The sequence below is a fragment of the Gasterosteus aculeatus genome, chromosome 4 (genome assembly GCF_964276395.1).
Source record: "Gasterosteus aculeatus chromosome 4, fGasAcu3.hap1.1, whole genome shotgun sequence".
NCBI classification, from domain to species: Eukaryota; Metazoa; Chordata; class Actinopteri; order Perciformes; family Gasterosteidae; genus Gasterosteus; species Gasterosteus aculeatus.
Genome location: NC_135691.1, coordinates 7556320 through 7574375, shown reverse-complemented (window position 1 = coordinate 7574375; position 18056 = coordinate 7556320). Strand labels below are relative to the sequence as shown.

Below are 18056 nucleotides of genomic sequence, written 5' to 3'. Positions count from 1 at the left end.
TTGAAATTTAGACTTTATCCCATTCTTTTCAGCCGCGGTCTCCCTCTTTACTTTTACAAAGTAGTTTTTTTTAATTGATAGATAAGATATTTACTTTCAGGCTACATAATTACCCTCAAATTCATCAAAAAAGGGGCTGAAAATAGGTCAAATCAGAAGTCAAAAGAGCAGACTCCTTGTGACAGTAAGTACTTTGAATGAAGCCAGGACACAGAACAGGTACTGGCTCACTGCAGCGATTGTGAGATAGAAACACAGGGCTCTGAACCTTCGCCCCTACTTCCTCCTCTCTCTCCACCACTGCCGTCCTTGTTGGATACAAGCTGCCGGTGAGTTCTCCATCTCTAAGCACACAGGTAACACAATAATTCCCCCCCTGCTCCAAAAAATCACAAAGAAAAGTTTTTGAGTGGATGAATGAGGAGGAATTTCTCGAGATGTAAAAGCATATTTATTTTGAGAGGAAAAATAATCACCGCCAAATCAAGCATTGCAGTAATTTATCCCGATGACACACTGTATGTAATAGAGGGTCTGGGTTGTGGTACAGTTCTGGGTGTAATGGACTCATATGTGATTGGTAAGTTTCTTTGAACCTCAATATAAAAAACAACAGATTTATTGTGAAGCAATCAACTTGTACAAAAACATCTCTTTAAAGGTAGGTGTTACAAAGCAGAATTCTTGATTTATGTTTAAATTTGATCAGACCTTGAGGGTCTCACAGGGATCTACTCTCTGTATATACAAAGGATGTTTTAAAGATCAATTATGTGGATAGCAGAGTGATTTTATCGGGCCTCCGGGGACCATTCTTTTTTCCTCCTTTCTTTATAGAGTTGCTGTATACACACTGTCTACAGTAGGGAGTACAGCATGACAATGGATACAAGCATGTCCCCCATTCACAGAAAACAAATCCTTTCACTAAAATCCTTTTGTAGTGTTTCCCTTCCAGCTGCTTTAAACCTAATTATAGGTGTGAGTAGATACTTTATTGTATTTAAGAGTGACACACAACTGTGTTTTACAAACGTTTGTGTCTCATGGTGGGACGCAAACAGAAATATTGGTTTAGCAGTGACTTCCACTGAGTCTGGGTTTCTCTGGAATTGTCAGTTTTTAAGCAAGTTTATGCACAATAAGGAAACAGCCCAGAATCGGAAGACTTAAAAACTAGAATTTTTTACCACTCAGCTAGCATAATCAATATTTCAATACTTGTATGTCAAAGGGCCCGTTCTGTAATTAAGCTCCGCTCCACACCGCTTTTTAGTTTTGCAGACTCCCGCTCGCTCAGCGGTGGTCCTGGCAGCGGCTAGCTCCAAAAAGCTCTGAAAGCGGACCGGACGCTACGTACTCTGCACCCAGAAGACTGACTGATGGAGTGAACTTGATTGAGCATTTAGCATATAAAGAAACCGATATTTCCCTCAGAAGTCAAAAGGAAAAATGGATGAAATGGGTTGATTATTGGACTTTCCGCACAGCTCCAAATGTATTTCACCACCAACTACCGGGCAAAAAGATGTGACTCTCTTGCTACAAGCCGGTTGCTTAGTTCAGCTAAAGAGCATAGAGCTGAACTCTCCGTGCCTGGTCATTTCTTTACATTACAGCGAGTGATTGGATTCAAAAAGTTTATTTTTCACATTGATCTTTTGAAAGGCTGCAGCTCAGAGGACTGGCAGCCTCTGGCCAGTGTAAAGAGCATAGGTAAGTGAGTGCAGTTGCTCAGGGGTACTTTATCATCAAATAGGCAGCCAGTTTCACTCTGTTATATTGTATATTCAATATGATTCTCTGGCCTGGAGGCAAAATATGGAGACAGAATCAGACAACAGCTGCCTGGCTCTCAGTATTTTCACGTGTGTGTGTGTGTGTGTGTGTGTGTGTGTGTGTGTGTGTGTGTGTGTGTGTGTGTGTGTGTGTGTGTGTGTGTGTGTGTGTGGACCTCTGCCATGGGCTCGAGATGATAACATCAGCTGGCAGATGTTTGTAAGTTTGTTTACTCTCGGGCAGCATTATTTTTTTCAGCCTCTTGGTGGGAATCGTTCATTGTTGGAGCGCTTGTGTCACTCCATGTTTAAGCTTGTAAAGCAAAAATACTTAGTATTTATGTTCCTAACTTGATGACCAGATGTCCTTGTTTATGAGATCTATTATATGCTTTTATCAAGACTGTGGGGTTACTAAAGGTGAGTAAAGTTGTATTGTGTTATCAACCCAAACAATGGTTGTATAATTTCCCCACTGGCTTAAAGAAGACGGCGTGTCGTATACAGCACCAAATAAAGCGTTAATAATGTATCTTTCATCCAGGACTGCAATAACACGCTATTATTGCTTATCATTTCTTAGAAAAATGTTCTATTGATTTTATGCTCTTTTAGCGAAACATTCAAATTGGATTTTTCATTATCGAGACGTATCAGCCGTGAGTGTTTTGTTATGATGAAACGCAGAAATTAAATTGGTCTCGCTGATTTATTTAGCTTCTTTTTCTACAAGGCACCTATGTTAACATGGAGGTTTGACCTTGAACACGGTGCCCGTGGTTTACTTTTGTTTGGGTGCACGTTTTTCTGTCACCTTCAGACCCCTGAATGAAAAATGGTGTTATCAGTCTGTCGCCCGACTGCACAGTGAGCTCTGCTCTCGATTCTCCTGCTTCATTATCATAAGACCTCCTGTTCTTAATAGAGACGACGTTAAACATCTGCTCACAAATGGATTGCAAGCGGGCAAAATCCCCTAAAACTGTGCCTTTGTTGCTTTGGTTGTAGCCTGGAACGTCTGCTGCGTGTAAAGCATTAGCAGGATTTTATTGTTTTATTTTCTCTTCCTACAGATGTGAACTCTTTGGTCTTATTTCTTCACAGCCAATCCATTGGTTTGACCGTAATCTTCTAGAGACAAGTCTCTCGATCAATACATGAATGAGCAATTCTGCCTGTAAGGGTACAAGGAAATGGATTGGTATCCTACAGTTGCTGCTGTGGGTTTCCAGATGTGGGTGTAGAAATCCCAACGGCACATATTGTAAGCGGTATATGCTCAAAGATGCATTTCATGCCTTGTCAGCTTAAATCTGTGTTTCCTGACGCGACGGTGCTTCTGACGTGTTTGACAGGACCAGTTGTCACACAATTATAGTGTATTTAAGCTGCCTGAATGTGAACAGTTTCTTCAAGAAGTACCAAACTGTGGTTTGTGCTACCACCTGCCCTATTGCTGTGCCAGAGGAGGAGCGTAGCCTCAGCTCCTGAGACTGTCCTTTTCATCTCCTTTGTTGTGAACTGACGTGTCATATTTATTGCTCCACCTCAACGTAGAAATCCAAGCGCTGCCTCATTGACGACCCTTCTACTACGAGCACATGCTAAAAAAATAAATCGGGACTCTGCCATTATTCTTTGCCGCTCTGACCAGTGTGGTTGGTTGTGTCTTGCAGGAGATTAGAAACATGCACAGCGAGCAGCTGATGGGCATCAGGCGAGAGGAGGAGATGGAGATGTCGGACGATGACATGGAGGACTCTCCCGACAGCAAGGACTCTGAGGACTCTGGTATGCACGCGCGCCCTCGCAGTTCCATGCGGCTGTCGAGCTGGGCTGATCAAGGTCTTGGGAGGATGAGCGCGGAGGCCGTTGCATAGATGGGAGTGACTGCCGCGTTTGGCTTAAATGACAGTAATCACCCCCCGGGCATCTGACACCCGTCTGACAACGCCACGCGAATAGAAAACCCGTTCATCGAACTGCGACACCAAGCGCTCTTTACTGAGTTGACGTTGAATATGCGTGCCAAGCGACGTCTGGCCCACCGTGTGATGCACAAACAACTTTGCGTGCTAATCCGTCCACCACTGCCTGCTGCTGCCTAATATCCGATCGGGGCGCCACTGAAGTGCCGTTATCCTTCGCTTCTCCCCCCGCCCCCCTCGGAGGAGTCTCTTTGTGTTTGCTGAAGCGACAAAAACCTCTCGACCGCGATTACGGCAACCTGTAAGTTTTGAATAGGCACCACGTGTGGTCACGCTCTCTTCGCCTACTCTTTCTTCTCGTCTTTTAATCATTCCAATCTCATGCCATTTGTTAATATGACGGCTCCACTAATCAGCATGCAAATGTATGTAAATGCACCCGTTGGCACGGCCCCTTCTCTTCTGCAACCTGACCTATATATAACTATTTGTATTCGCATTGCTGTTGACGGCCTGTCAATCCGCTCGGCGAGGCGATGGGTGCTAATGTGACACTTTCTGTTAGTTGTGTTAACACGCTGACTGTAACACCTCCTTTACTCACTAACCTTTTAGCAAAGCGGGCATGTTTACACGTCCACCAGGCCTGCTGAAAACACCTGTGTTTTGACTGCAGCCTCTTAAAAAGTGAATCAATGCTCAGCGTCTGACATGTACGGGATAGAAAGCGAGAGAACTGCGCGTGTGTGTGTGCGTGTGTGTGTGTGTGTGTGTGTGTGTGTGTGTGTGTGTGTGTGTGTGTGTGTGTGTGTGTGTGTGTGTGTGTGTGTGTGTGTGTGTGTGTGTGTGTGTGTGTGTGTTCTATTCATGCAAGCTCGCGGATGTCTGCAGGTCGATAGCGCCCGCTGTTATGTAACAGGAGGGGGAATTGCTCTGACTCTGGCCAAGCGGTTGACATCCCCCTCACACCAAGTTGATGAGGCTCTCGGATCAATGCTCTTCTCACCTCACACCCTTATTTTGCTGGGAGAAAAGTTCGCACACACACAGCGTGGATGCATGCACACACTCGCCCAGCAAGAGTTCATTAACACCGCCAATGGTCCTTCATGATAGACTGCAGGCAGCACTCATGTACACCCACACAAAAACCTAAGCAGACACGCAGTCATGCACGCGCACGCACACACACACACGCACACAGACAAAGAGGATGGGCTTATCTCCTCTCTCCAGTCCGTGTATTTTACTTTTCCAAAAAGCTTCCCCCCTCGAGGCCCACAGGAGGAGAGCGGGGCTGATAATACTGGACGTCTCTGGAGTTGAGCAGGTCTCAAATAATAACTCTCACTGTCTCCTCTCTTTGCTCAATAGGTAAGGTCAACTGTCCGGTAGAGAGCGATTGGAGCAGACACTGGGATTATTACGGCTTTCAGGAGTCCATGTTGATGTGGTCCACATGTTTGATTATCTGACACAAATTAGGAGATTGTTTGAAAGCATTTAAAGGAGAATTACACCTTTACTTGGGTTCCTTTTGTGTTGATTGGATTTATAAAGAACAATTTCTTTTTTTTGTCCTAGCTGTTCTCACTGGTTCCAAAAGAGTGGATTTTGGGTGTTTCTTTCTTGCTAAATTTAAATCTGATGAGTTATGTTTTTTTGTTGCTGTCTGCCCTTTTGTTACTGCTACTCTGCAACTGTCACTACAGAACTAGAACTAGTGAAGTGGATTAAGCAAATGGTTCCAGGTCTTCTCCCATTATTAATTAAAAAAAAAAAAAAAACACTGGCCCCTTCCTGGTACTCCGATATCCCCGCGTTCGGCCACTGTTGCCCGTGAAGGCAGAAAGACATTTCCAAATCCGTTGGCGTTGGGACGTAACTTATATTTATCAATCATATTGAAATAGAGCTACATAGAGCTGATAGAGCGAATTATATTACATTACATTACATTACATGTCATTTAGCTGACGCTTTTATCCAAAGCGACGTACAATAAGTGCATTCAACCATAGGGTACAAACTCAGGAGAACAAGAAACAAGAAAGTGCAATTTCCTCAAATAAGCCAATTTACAATTTGCTATAGATGAGTGACGTTACAAGTACAATTTAAGTGCTACAATTTGTTAGTCTTTAGTGGAGGTAGAGTCTGAAGAGGTGTGTCTTTAGTTTGCGGTGGAAGATGTGAAGGCTCTCTGCGGTCCCGATGTCTTCAGAGAGCTCGTTCCACCATTTCGGAGCAAGGACAGCAAAGAGTCGAGACCTAGTCGAGTGTTTTGCTCTCAGTGAGGGAGGGACGAGTAGTTTTGCAGATGCAGAGCGGAGAGTGCGGGTTGGGATGTAGGGTTTGACCATGTCCTGGATGTAAGCTGGACCCGATCCATTCACAGCATGGTACGTGAGCACCAATGTTTTGAACTGGATGCGGGCGGCCACCGGTAGCCAGTGAAGAGAGCGGAGGAGTGGAGTAGTGTGGGAGAATATATCTGTTTAACACTTGAATAAATGCGTCCTGATCTTTTTCTTGCAAGGAAGGGCGGAGATATATTTAGCAGCAGACATCGATCAGGACATTTATAATTTTGTGTTTGAGGATGCATGAAATGTTCAGGTCAAACTGAGACCCGATCAACGGGTGCATTGTCGTGCATGATCCACACCATATTCCACTCTGTTCTCTATACCGTCTGTGTGAACCCGTAGGAGTTTCCCAAGCGGAGGCCTTAAAAGAGGAGAACGACTCTCTGCGCTGCCAGCTGGACGCCTACAGGAACGAGGTGGAGCTCCTCAAACAGGAACAAGGCAAGAACCACCCAATGAGCAGCGAGGAGGACACCACACACTCACAGCAGCTCAGCTTCCTGCAGCAGGCCCTGCAAGGCATGCAGAAGGTATCCACACGTCACTTTTCCACTCATCTGGCCTGCAATCATTTTAGTCTTCCCTTCCTAACTGCTGGGCACCTTGATGTTTTTTAGGAACGAGGTCACTTGGGTTACCCCATTGAATCCTCAATGCAATGCGACTGTCATTTATTCATGACCCTGCACTTATAAATGAGTGCTGTGAAAGTAGAAAAGTACAGCTGTCTGCCGCAGCTGGTAGTCTTTTCTGAAGACCTGCTAAATAGAAAAAAAGATCTTTTCAAGTTTAGTCCGGTTAAAGGAAAGCTTATTTGCAGTTGGAATTGGTTTTTTACTTGGGATTGGATGGTTGTGAGTTGCGTTTTGGGAAAAACCCAAGGCTATTAATACAATTTCAAACTATTTATTCAAAAAAATCAAATTAAATATAGTGAATTTTTCTTTGAAAATATGTTTTGAATACCATTCACCAAAGTACGTACGATTCAGTATAATGACTTGGAAATGTGGTTCTTCGGTCTTCCATTCCCAACTTAAAAACATCTCAGTGGTTGGTATTACGGTTTATCAGCGTCATATTTACATACGATGTGATAAGATACAACTCTGAATGAGACTTTTTGTCTGAATGAGAGAATGAACAATAGGAGGCAGAGACAAGCATTCATGACTGAGGAAGAAAGAAAATCCATCACTTACTATAATTCCTTTAAAAGGGAAAGAATTGTCATTTGAAATTGTCTCCTCTGCAAACTCGGGAAGATCGCGTGACTTTGGTGACTTTTTTGTTTTCTTGAGTACTTTTGTACCAAAGAACTAAATTGACTCACTCCGGCATTAGTCAAGTGTCCGCACTTAGCCCGCCGTCACAGAGAATGGAAATTATGATCGATTCGCTTTGAGAAGAGAATCTATTACGGCTCCGCTGTTCACTTCTGCTTTGAGAGAGCAAATACCTGCGCATCTTACCTCTCTCATGTCGTGTTTATGAAAAAAAATAATCGAGCGGATTAAATGAACCGGACGGATACCTCTCCTTCTCGGGGTTAAGTCACGCTGAGACGTGAATTGCAATGAAACATTATCAGCGCACGCTGGCCTCCTGTTCGCTCGCTTCAGAGTTGTAGCGCGTGCATCTCTAAGGCGCTTTGTGTGTAGTTTAGCAGAAGGCGACCGCTGGCTGTAAAGACCCCCCGTGTCTCACAGACCCTTGTTTTCTTGACATGAACACAGCAGGAGGGGAATCTTTCCATCTGTGTTCCGCAGATAAATTGGCCATCAAAGCTTTGTCCAACACAAGTTAACCAAAGCACGGATAAAACCCAAATGAGCGTTACTTTTTTCCTGTTAGTCAACTACGTGTAATGGGGGATTATTTTGTGTTTTACAAGCAAAAGATCAGGCAAATTATTCCTCTTGTAGCAAATGCAAACCAAATACAATAAGACAGATAATTAATGAATCCAATGGCTGATTGGTTCTCTGCTTTCTGAGCCTTACAGTAGGTGAGTATTTTCACGGTTCGTTAGTTCACCGTAGCATTAGTGCCCTAATGTTCTCACATTCTCCTTTTTTTATTATTTTTTTGTTTCAGCAACTGTTGAAAATGAGGGATGAATTAAAGCTGCGGGAGACGGAGCTTGAGAAGAGTTTGGAGGACAAACAGCAGCTGAATAACCAAGTGCAGAACCTGAAGGAAGGACTCCAGAACCTCCAAAACACGCATGCCATGGAGGTTAGCCTTTGTTTCTGTTTTGACGGGACAAGTGATTTCTGGTTTCAACGCTGGAAAGTCATTGGAGAAATAAAAGTCATCTACGCACAAAACGACATAATGTGATAGTTGCAGTGTGTTGTTTTGGGTCGAGGAAAGGACTCAATCACTTGAACTTGTTTAGAAAGTATCTGAAAGCCCATCAGATCTCCCAAAGTAGCCATTTTGGTTCAAGATCTTTATGAAGACTCATTTCTCATTTCCCTCCAAAAATATATATGATGCAGCTTTTCCGCTAAATAAGCGGAAAGCTTTTCCGCTTATTTTTCCTGATAAAGCTTTTCCGCTTTTGCTCTGGTTATTATGCATTATTCATCTCATAGGAAAAGGAGCATTTTAGGTTATTGTTTTTTACTGTTCCTCAACGCTTGCTGTGCACCAGTGTGTGAATTTGTATTGACATCGACTTTACGTGAGTTTGTTTCGGGGGATACTCTTCTGGACATCTTTAGTGCTAAACCAATGAGGTGATTGTTCTTGGCAGAAATAAATGAGCTGTTGGTCACATAAAACAAGCAACTTGATGACTCACCTTGGCTCTGATAGGCTTTGCTATAATGCTGCTATAATAATGACCGTCCCCATACAACTCCAGTTCAAACAATCCCTTTACGGTCCCTTTAACCGTTTCAGTTAGATCTTTCTTCTCCTTAACCCCTAACATGAGACTGCTTTTCGCGTTAGGAAGCAATTTAGAAGCGTAAATATGAGCATGTAAGCGGGATAATGCAAACCTATTCCTTTATAAGGAGCGCTGGGTGGAGGTGTCCATTTTAGTCAACTCGTCCAATGCATTCATTTCCCAATCAGAAACACGGTGAGCAGAGTTGACGCCGTCAAATAGCTTCCACATTGGTCACATACTCTAATTCCGCAACATCTTGTCCTCTGGGCCACATCAGCTGGCCAATTTATCTTGTGATCGTAGGGGGAGAATACACTAGTAAACCACTGGTGCCGTCTCAGAGCTGTTACACAAGGCCACATCATCACTTAGAGCCACTCCTGCTGCAATAGTCATCCATCACTACATCCCATTTGTTATTTGATTGAACGTGTTGCTTACATTGAGGCATGTTTTTCCCCCCAACAAAAGCCCCATCTGAAGCGAGCGTTACACTGGAAGAGGACGCCGGTAAATGCAGTGCAGTGTGATCTACGGTCTCAACGAGCCATTTCAACCCACAAGGGCCGTTTTTTCCCTCGCTCGACGTGTCGTGTTTACTAATGTTCCTGGGGTTGTCCCGTGTTCCCAGGTTTCAGAGGTTAATGTTTGTTAATGTTCCATTTGGCCTGGTATAATGAGAGCAAGGGCTGTCACTGAGATGAACCTCGGGTTTAATCGCCTTTTAAATTGGATGATAATGCGAACGAAAGGCTCTCCATCCACGTGGGAGGTGGGGGGGGGGGGCGTTTGCTTTGGCTTTGGGATGTACTACAGGTTCCATGCGGTGCAGAGGTGAATTAGCAATCGGCTAAACGTCTCCTCACTCCAACCAGAGTGACAGAGTTGTCAATAGCCCGTTAATGGTGATGAGTTTGATTAGAAATGTGCTGCCAGGACGCTGCGACCGGGGAGAATATGCTAATTAAAGTCCTGCACGCGGGCAAACATGAATCATGAGAGGCAGTCTCATTAAAGGGGGGAAAGAGAAATCAATTTTGGGGTGTGGGTTTCTCTGAAGATAAGCAGTTGCTTCGTGTTATTTGTCATGTGGAGGAGAACTCTCCAGTTATCCTTCACAGTTGCTGCTGTCTCCGCACATTAGCCGATTGTGACCAGTGCCGGTCACTGCAGCTATTAACCTTATTACCGATATGATGAAAACAAAAGCCTGGTGTCATATTTTTCAGTTCTGACACTGATGATTTATTTTGCCATTGATTTATCTGCCGTTGATCTTTCTGATTGAAGGAGCACTTTACTGCAGCATTTCTATGAAGACCTCATAAAGCTGGCACAGGCTGGGTGCTCCAACAAACTAACTGATGCTCATGTGCAGTCTATAAATTAGAAAATTGTGGAGACTTCTCCTAATAGTTCCGCTGATTTTTCCTTAAATGCTTTGTTTTTGTCCAACTAACCGTCCAAAAAGTTTCTCGAAGTTTCTCATTTCAAATGTTCGAAATGGGGGGAAAAAAACAGTGAACACGTTTGTTTAAGAAGCTGGAACCAGAGTGTTTGGCTTTTTTAAACATTACAAAAATTTGTGATAACCAACGAGGGCTAATCATAGATTTATTGGTGGTATTTAAAAAGATCGCAGAGTAGCTATGCAGATTTTCTGAAATGGAAATTATGATTTTGTCATATAATTGTCACAATAACCTTTTGGGCTGCCGTCACCCCACTACACATGGACATTACTCAGTTTCCCTTTAGCGTGACTTAAAATGTTCCAAATCAAAGTATAAAAATAATTTAATTAAATTCTGTGTTTTTAGCAAATCGCCAAAACATCTGTAATTTGTTACAATATTAACAGCTGACTGTTCTGTGCCAATTTTGACTCTGATTCTGTCCAAATGTAGTTCAAAGCCTCTTTTCTTGTTTGTTGAAAGTCTGCACATTATTCTAAACACAGATGTTGCCTGTACTCACACACCACACTGTGCTCTCCCCCACATCAGTCTGACATTCTCTTTGGTATGTTCCTAATGTTCTGCAGCTGGAGCAGTTGAAGCAAGACGACCGAGGCGGCGAGGAGAGCGCCAATCAAACCAGCGTAAGTGGGAAAGGTTTGAGTCCTCCCCCACTGCTCTCTCTCCTTCCTCCTCCTCCTCCTCCTCCTCTGAGACTCTCACTAACCTCTTCCAGTGACATGACATGATCATTACGGGCCAATCCAGTTCACGGCAACCGCTTTTGTCCTTGAATAAATCACCCAGACACGACTGGGCGAGGAAATCATCATCTCATAAAGTCAAAATGGCTTGCACATGTGCCTACTTCTCCACTCCCACACACTGAGTGTTTTGGATAGATTAAAAACAGAAAAGGGCCACCAGGCATCTCTCACCATGAGTGGAAATGGTACACACAATGCCGTGCAGGATAACAATCGCGTCCCTGCCACCTGTCAGATCTGTAACATCTGAAACCCGCTTGATCATTTCCTCTCAGTGTCTCTCGCCTTTTATCTTTGGGTGCAACATGCATTTCATCCCTCTATCAGAAATATAGCTGCTGGCAAAAATAATCCCACTCGTCCTCTTTGTATTAACGTGTTGGTGGGGAAACTTCCTGGTGTTTTCATTCATATTCATGTTTGTTCTTCTTATGAAAAAAAACAAGCCTGTTTCCCTCTTGCCAGCCGCAGTCGAAGGTAGTTCTTTAACTGTGTGTGTGTGTCACTGTGTGTGTTAATGTGCACAGGAAGCCACCGTTTCAACAGTGGTGTCCTGCAGTCAGGAGAAGGACGGGCCTACAGAGAAGAGTCCTCAGAGTCCCGTCCACTCGGAGAGGGAAGCCCTGCTCGTCGGTACGCTGCCGCCAGTCCGACTCTCAATGTCCATTTTCTAAATGCTGTTTTTCAAATTTCTCCCAATTTGTTTGCTCAGAGGTCAGTGTGTATTTTTTGGCCATAATTTTGTAATTTATAAGCCAGAATCTACAAGCGTCTAATGGGTAGAGCGATAAAGCAAGGACGTTTTGGGATGACCTGGATTGCTGGTGGCATCTGATCGCTCGGTGGTTCTAGTTCGTCCGTGGCACTCGGTGTGTAGGAATTTGATTGATTGCACATTTGTTCAAGAATATGTTACCTATGGGCACCATGATTCTGAAAATGAAGTTGGAAAAACCTGAAATGATAAGCTCCTTCAAAATTGCCTTTAAAGACTACATCACACGTCCGATCTCCCGAGCAAGTCCGTACCTGCGTCAAATGGCCGCGCTGCTGCTTCTAGCTGCCTCGAGGCTTCTCTCTCTCTCTCATCCCTCTCGGGAGAGTTGAGGATGCTTTCAGACGGAGCGGTTGCTTCGGTCGCAGGTCGCCGCGTCTCCCGGCTACCCTTTGATACCGACCGTGTGAACTCCACAGCTTCTCCTTTATCAATGGGTCCTATTGCTCACTAGCTTGAACATTGTTGATTGCACCAGGCCAGACGCTCCCGTTTTTGAAGCCGGTTTTGCTTCAATAATCATCTGCTGAGCAGGTGTGTCATCGAGGGAACTGTGGCGCTCTTAAATCAGCTCCGGTATTGTTTCCCTCGCTGCGGTTTTCATGCGGTTGCCATGGTTGCCATCAAGTTGGAAAAGTTGAATACCCTCCCTCCCTCTCCTCCTCCCTCCCCCTCCCTGTAACCACTCCCTGTCTGCAAACAGGCTGTAGTGGTGCGTGGAGTGGGAAAGGAGAGCTTCGGAGTAAGGGTCCAACCCTGCTCCCTTTCCATCGTTCGCACACCTCAGCAATTGCTGCATAAAGTGAGCATTATTGCATAATGGTCTGTTGGAAATCGTTGGACACGGCCCGGAGCCCCCTCACTTTAAGTACAGAGAGGCCTGAAGGTGCGTGCCTATTCCTAGATCCATCTCCGTTACATAAAAGTACCGTAAAGTAATTGACACAGCACAAACCTGGAGGCGGGAGGTAATCCACAATAGGGCGTATTGGTTGGTTTCTGGAGCTGCAGGCGTTGTACTTGATGGCGGTTTGAAGGGGCTATGAGATGATACGCCATGCACAGAATGGCGGAGGAACGGCGGGTCAGGAGGGACTCGCAGCTCAGTTATGCTGAGGGGCACTCGGGAAGCTTACCACGGCATTGTGTGGAAACTGGCAGCAGGTGTGAAAGCGGACATTCTCGCGGCGCCTTAAGATACAGTTTGAAGCACTGAGTGCTTAAAAAGTCGGTAAAAATACTCCGAGATTCACCCTTTCTGGTGCAATTTAGGGTTGAAATCTCATCTGCTACTGTTGAGGTGTGCATGACAATGTAAAACTTGAGCTTTGGATTCACAGTTTGCATTTATCCAGAGTTGGTAGACCCAAAGAAGGAAATGTGATGTAAATGAAGGGGAACAACTTGAGTTCCTGTGGACTTATAAAAGTGTTTAAACGATTATCTCGTGTGATTATGCATTGATAATGTCTTATTAATGTCTTAATATGACTTAATATGTCTGCACACTGAGTGGGTGTGTGTAGTTACAGCCAACGTCTGCACACGTTCATTCGCTCTTTGAAGGGGAATAAACACAGACAGCAAAACCACACCAGTGGGCGCTTTCATGCAAATAAATCAACATGAGCCCTACTTGGTATCGTATCTGAATGGACCATTAGACTCCCAGTCAGTCTCTGGTTCAGTGATCGGCTCCGGGCTCGCACGCTGTTTATGTTTTCCAGTTCGACTCACCTCCAGCAGGCAGCGAAAGGAGCCTTGGGGTTGTCCTTTCCTCCTAAAAGCCCCAGGTGTTTGGCGTTTAGTGTTCCTGGTGTCGGGGCCAGTGGACCGCTTTGTGGCTCTGACAGTGTTTGCGGGTCGGCCTCTCGTTGCCGCGTAGGTGTTTAGAAAGATTATCTCTCTTCTGGCCCTCTCTGTGAGCGGATGGCAGATGGTTTGTTTGAGCTGGGGGAGAGTACGGCTTTGATGAGAGACAACGGCATCAGAAGCTGTCACTAAACACTCCCTCTAATCCGGAGCCACAATAAACCAGACGCTCCTCAGCGCACCGGGACGCTGAAGCAGTGCAGTCGTTTGGCCGTTAGGTGCAAGGAAATCTGAGGTTTTCCTGTTGTATCTGCTTTGCTGTGTTCCCATGACTTGTCTGTTTCTCCCTCAGGGATCATTTCGACGTTTCTGCACGTCCACCCGTTCGGAGCCAGCATCGAGTACATCTGCTCCTACCTGCAGCGCTTGGACACCAAGGTAACCGGCACGCGGGGATCATTCTGCCCCCGGTATCCCTGTGGATCAGATGCACCCGTACAGGCTGTGTGTCAGTCTGTGTCAGTGCCCCATGCAGCGCCAACATATGGGCTCGCTGTGTTTGCCAGGCTTCTAGAGAGACACACACACACAAACACACACACACAGGGCGTCCAAAGGGCTCTGTAATGCTTTTGGAGGAGACATTTTAAGGTGAGGTAGATACACTCGATATTTTGAGGAGCAGTATGGATATTCTCATCCAACTCTCTGCCAAAATGTTAGTGTAGCCCTTCTTAAGAATGTGAATATGATTGGCTGGTGTACTTTCGTGTGGCAGATTAAATCTGCTGCAGATCAACACATATTAGTAAAGTCTGGCTGTTTGCTCTCTGCAGCTCGTGTCAGTATTCAGCCAAAGATTATTTCTGAGTGGAAAGTAATTTCCTTACACCGTAGTTATCTAGTTGATAACCTTGAACCAAATCACCCTTAAGTTTTTCGAGTCAGTAGCTCGTAAAGTACTGAGGACCACAGCTATGAACATTCAGAAGTAAAATGCTAAAAACTGTTGTTACTGCCTTCTCGGCCAAGAAAAGGTGTTAAAACTCTTATTAGAGATAAATCTGATACCTGATTTGAATTTGATAAAATGGTATCAAACCCGATCCTGAGACCCGAGTGCAACAGGAATGAATGTGTAAGAAAACCCAATCACAAATTAGACATATAATAAATTCATCATCTTCAGTTCTAAGTTGAATCCAAAATACTTCAAAACTTGTCAAACTTTGTTTCTCTCACTTTTCTATCCTGAAATGTCATAGCTATGACATATGTCTGGCCGTATGTGGCTCGTTGTGTGATTTCCCCTGACGCAGGAACATATTAAAAGTAGATCCTTCATTTTGACACTCGAAGCCTAGAAACATCTTTTAGTTTCTAAGCACAGCTATTTCATGCCCATCCATCTACGGAGGCATTCTAGACGTATTACCGCTCTGCGCCGCCACTCACACGAGGATTTCAAAAGGCCAAATTTCAATGTAACCCCCCCGGAAGGTAACGCCAAGATTAACGGCCTGTTTTATTACCGTGCCAACGAGGACATCATCAGGAGAAACGGGCCGATGTCCTCTCTCCCTTTACAGTCGCAGTCTCCGGCCGCGCAGAAGACAAATTCAACTTCTGTGCAGAAACCGTCCAATTCCAAGCCACTTAAACTCCCTCAAGAATTTAATTTAATTGTCTCCTCGTCCACAGGGTTGCCCCAGGAAATGATTGTTCTCTGTAGCCAGTCTTTGAATGTCCTCATCAACAACCTTGACTCATTCTCACACTTGCAAAGAACAGAGTGGACCGTCTTCTCTCATGCCTTTTGGGTCATTTAATCCGTGCCTTCACGTGTGTGCGTGACAACGTACGCCCACTCCGATCCGTCATTGTCTCGTCTGTCATTCTCGCGTTGACTCTCCGCCACTGAGAGTTTTGTCAGTTTCACCGAACCGAGACTCTCCGGCACAGGAGGCCAATCCGCTCTGCTTATCTGCCGGCCCCACGCGCGGCTCCGTCGTCTAGTGATGTCACGCCAGCGCCGTCTCCGCGGTGGACATTGATGCGTCCTGACACCGGCATCGGACTCCGACAAGCCAGTTGTTGATGCGCGACACCGTGGGTCGGCAGCGGCAGCTCCTGCAGGGGATTTTGGTAAATGTCACCTCAGGATTACAGGTGACTGATGATCGTCGGCCCACCCGAGCGCTGTGAGCCTGATCTCCCTCAGTCAGGTGGCAGCGCCATCATTTTACACGAACCACGGTCCTCTTGGCTTGGAGTGGAGAGGAGGTGTTGTGCGTAAAAGAATAAAACGTGTGCGCAATGTTCAAAGTTAAGTCATCGGTTGAATTGGCAGAAATATTGGTGGGCATATTGATTACGGCAATAGACCCTGTGCTAGTTTAAATATGAAGGGGAGGTGCAAGGTGAACACATATTACAAACACACGTTAAAATAAACGTACATTCATTTCAATAGAATTGTGATGTAAAGATTATTTTAATGAACAATTTTATTTCATCATTAAAAAACATCCCATGCAAAAGAATACCATTAGTGATTCAGCATGTCTCAAATTTCATGAGTCAGCGTAAAGCAGCACGTGTAGGATTTAGAGACCTCCAGTGGTGGGGTTGCAGATTACAGCCCACTGAAAACATGATGGTGAGATAAAGGCTTTTACGGCTTTTAATTCCTGCAAAGTAAAAGTGCGTAAAGCTCTTTGTAGATCCAGCGTTGGGTTTGTCCTTTCCGGGCTACTGTAGAAACCCGACGGACTCTGAATATATGAACGTCTCATTTCAAAGCTAACAAAACAATTCTTACGTTTTATATTTCATTTTTACCAATCAATCTCCTTAAATCCTACACAATGTTCTTTTAAAATGCAAAACTTTTCTAAAGTTGGAATCCCTCCCGTTGGCTCGTCTGGACGACAGAACCTGTGCACAGGAAACGGCTCGAGGCGTGACGGGTTGGAGTTCTATGCTGCTGCTTTGTGTGAAGCCGTTGCAGCCCGTCAACGTAGGGATTTTGTTCTGAGCCGTTTGTTGGCACACTTCCTGTGAGCAATCAAAACAAAGTTTCATCAAAAGTCTGCCAAAATACCGTGGTCCATTCCGTCACAGTTTTTAATTAAATGAGACACGGCTTCGGCAGCCAAGTCACTGTTGTTGTTCTGTAGACCTGTCGGTACTTTTCAAAGATCTGATTCGCATTCATTCATTCATGCAAGTTGAAATGGCAACATGAAGATGGATCGTCTAATTCTTGTCTAATCTTTGTGTATTTCTGCAGATCAACACCGGCGAGGTGGAGGCTCTTCTCTCCCGGCTGCCTTGCACCTTCAGACAGGAGCTGACCGGCGTCGGCGCCAGTCTGGAGAAACGCTGGAACTTCTGCGGCTTCCAGGGCATCAAGAGCACGTAGACTGTTGCCGCGAGACAAGACAGCGGGGGGGGGACACTGTAAAGATGCAAAAGACGCAGTATAAAGCCCACAAATATCAAAGACAGACTGTACAAGGACACCGAAGACTGAGCACACAGCTCAGACGAGGAGCATTTCAGGGACTCTGTGGGTGGCGGAGATGTAAAAAAAAAAAAAAAAAAGACATTTCCACGGTCACGTGAATGTCGGCGGCAAACACTCTCTATCACGTCTAAATGTTGTTAGACCTGACGACTCTCCAGAAGACCGCCGGCCCCTACAGTCACTGGATTATTATGTAGTAGTCGTGCTTTCTGAGCCTAATCCGTGGCTCCGTACGGCGTCAGTGAGCAGCCGGGGCCGCGCGGCCGAGGAGGCCGACGGGGTCCACGGGAACACTTGAAACCTCCGAGCTCTTTGGCCTCCAGCGCTCCGGTTTTTGCCGATCCTGGTTTGTAAAATAGATTTAAAAAATGGATATATTTCTTCATTTTCTGTAAAGGCCGTTGCATAGAATTATTTGTTGTTATACACTGTAAATGCTTGGATGATATTTTGATTATAAAAAGACAGTTGAGTATATAAAAGTTTCAAGTAATATATTTTTTTTATCCGATGCTCAAATATTCAGGTTGTAAAATAAGTGTGTGTGTGTGTGTGTGTGTGTGTGTGTGTGTGTGTGTGCGCGCACCCATTCTTGTTTGAAGGGCATTGTTTTGTTTCTACCTTTTTCTCCTCTTGGGGCTTCTGCACTGAGGCTGATTTTTGAAACCTTACATGAAGCCATTTGTGTCCTTTCTAAAGAAAAATGAAGCCGGGGGCTGACTGCACAGCGGCGTCTCAC

At 45.0% G+C, this 18056-nt stretch overlaps 1 protein-coding gene across 10 annotated transcripts in view; it reads left to right on the top strand.

The window, feature by feature from the left end:
- The window catches only part of enox2 (ecto-NOX disulfide-thiol exchanger 2), a 123527-nt gene extending 105728 nt beyond the window's left edge, over window positions 1-17799 (top strand). For all 10 annotated transcript variants that reach the window (XM_078100718.1, XM_040174007.2, XM_040174008.2 and 7 more), the window contains 7 exons: window positions 3455-3569; window positions 6418-6605; window positions 8173-8313; window positions 11022-11078; window positions 11729-11834; window positions 14141-14226; window positions 17081-17799. In XM_078100718.1, coding sequence (XP_077956844.1) covers window positions 3455-3569; window positions 6418-6605; window positions 8173-8313; window positions 11022-11078; window positions 11729-11834; window positions 14141-14226; window positions 17081-17212 — 825 coding nt within the window. In that variant the 3' untranslated portion in view covers window positions 17213-17799. The remainder of the gene's footprint in view (window positions 1-3454; window positions 3570-6417; window positions 6606-8172; window positions 8314-11021; window positions 11079-11728; window positions 11835-14140; window positions 14227-17080) is intronic.
- The last annotated feature ends 257 nt before the right edge of the window (window positions 17800-18056 follow it).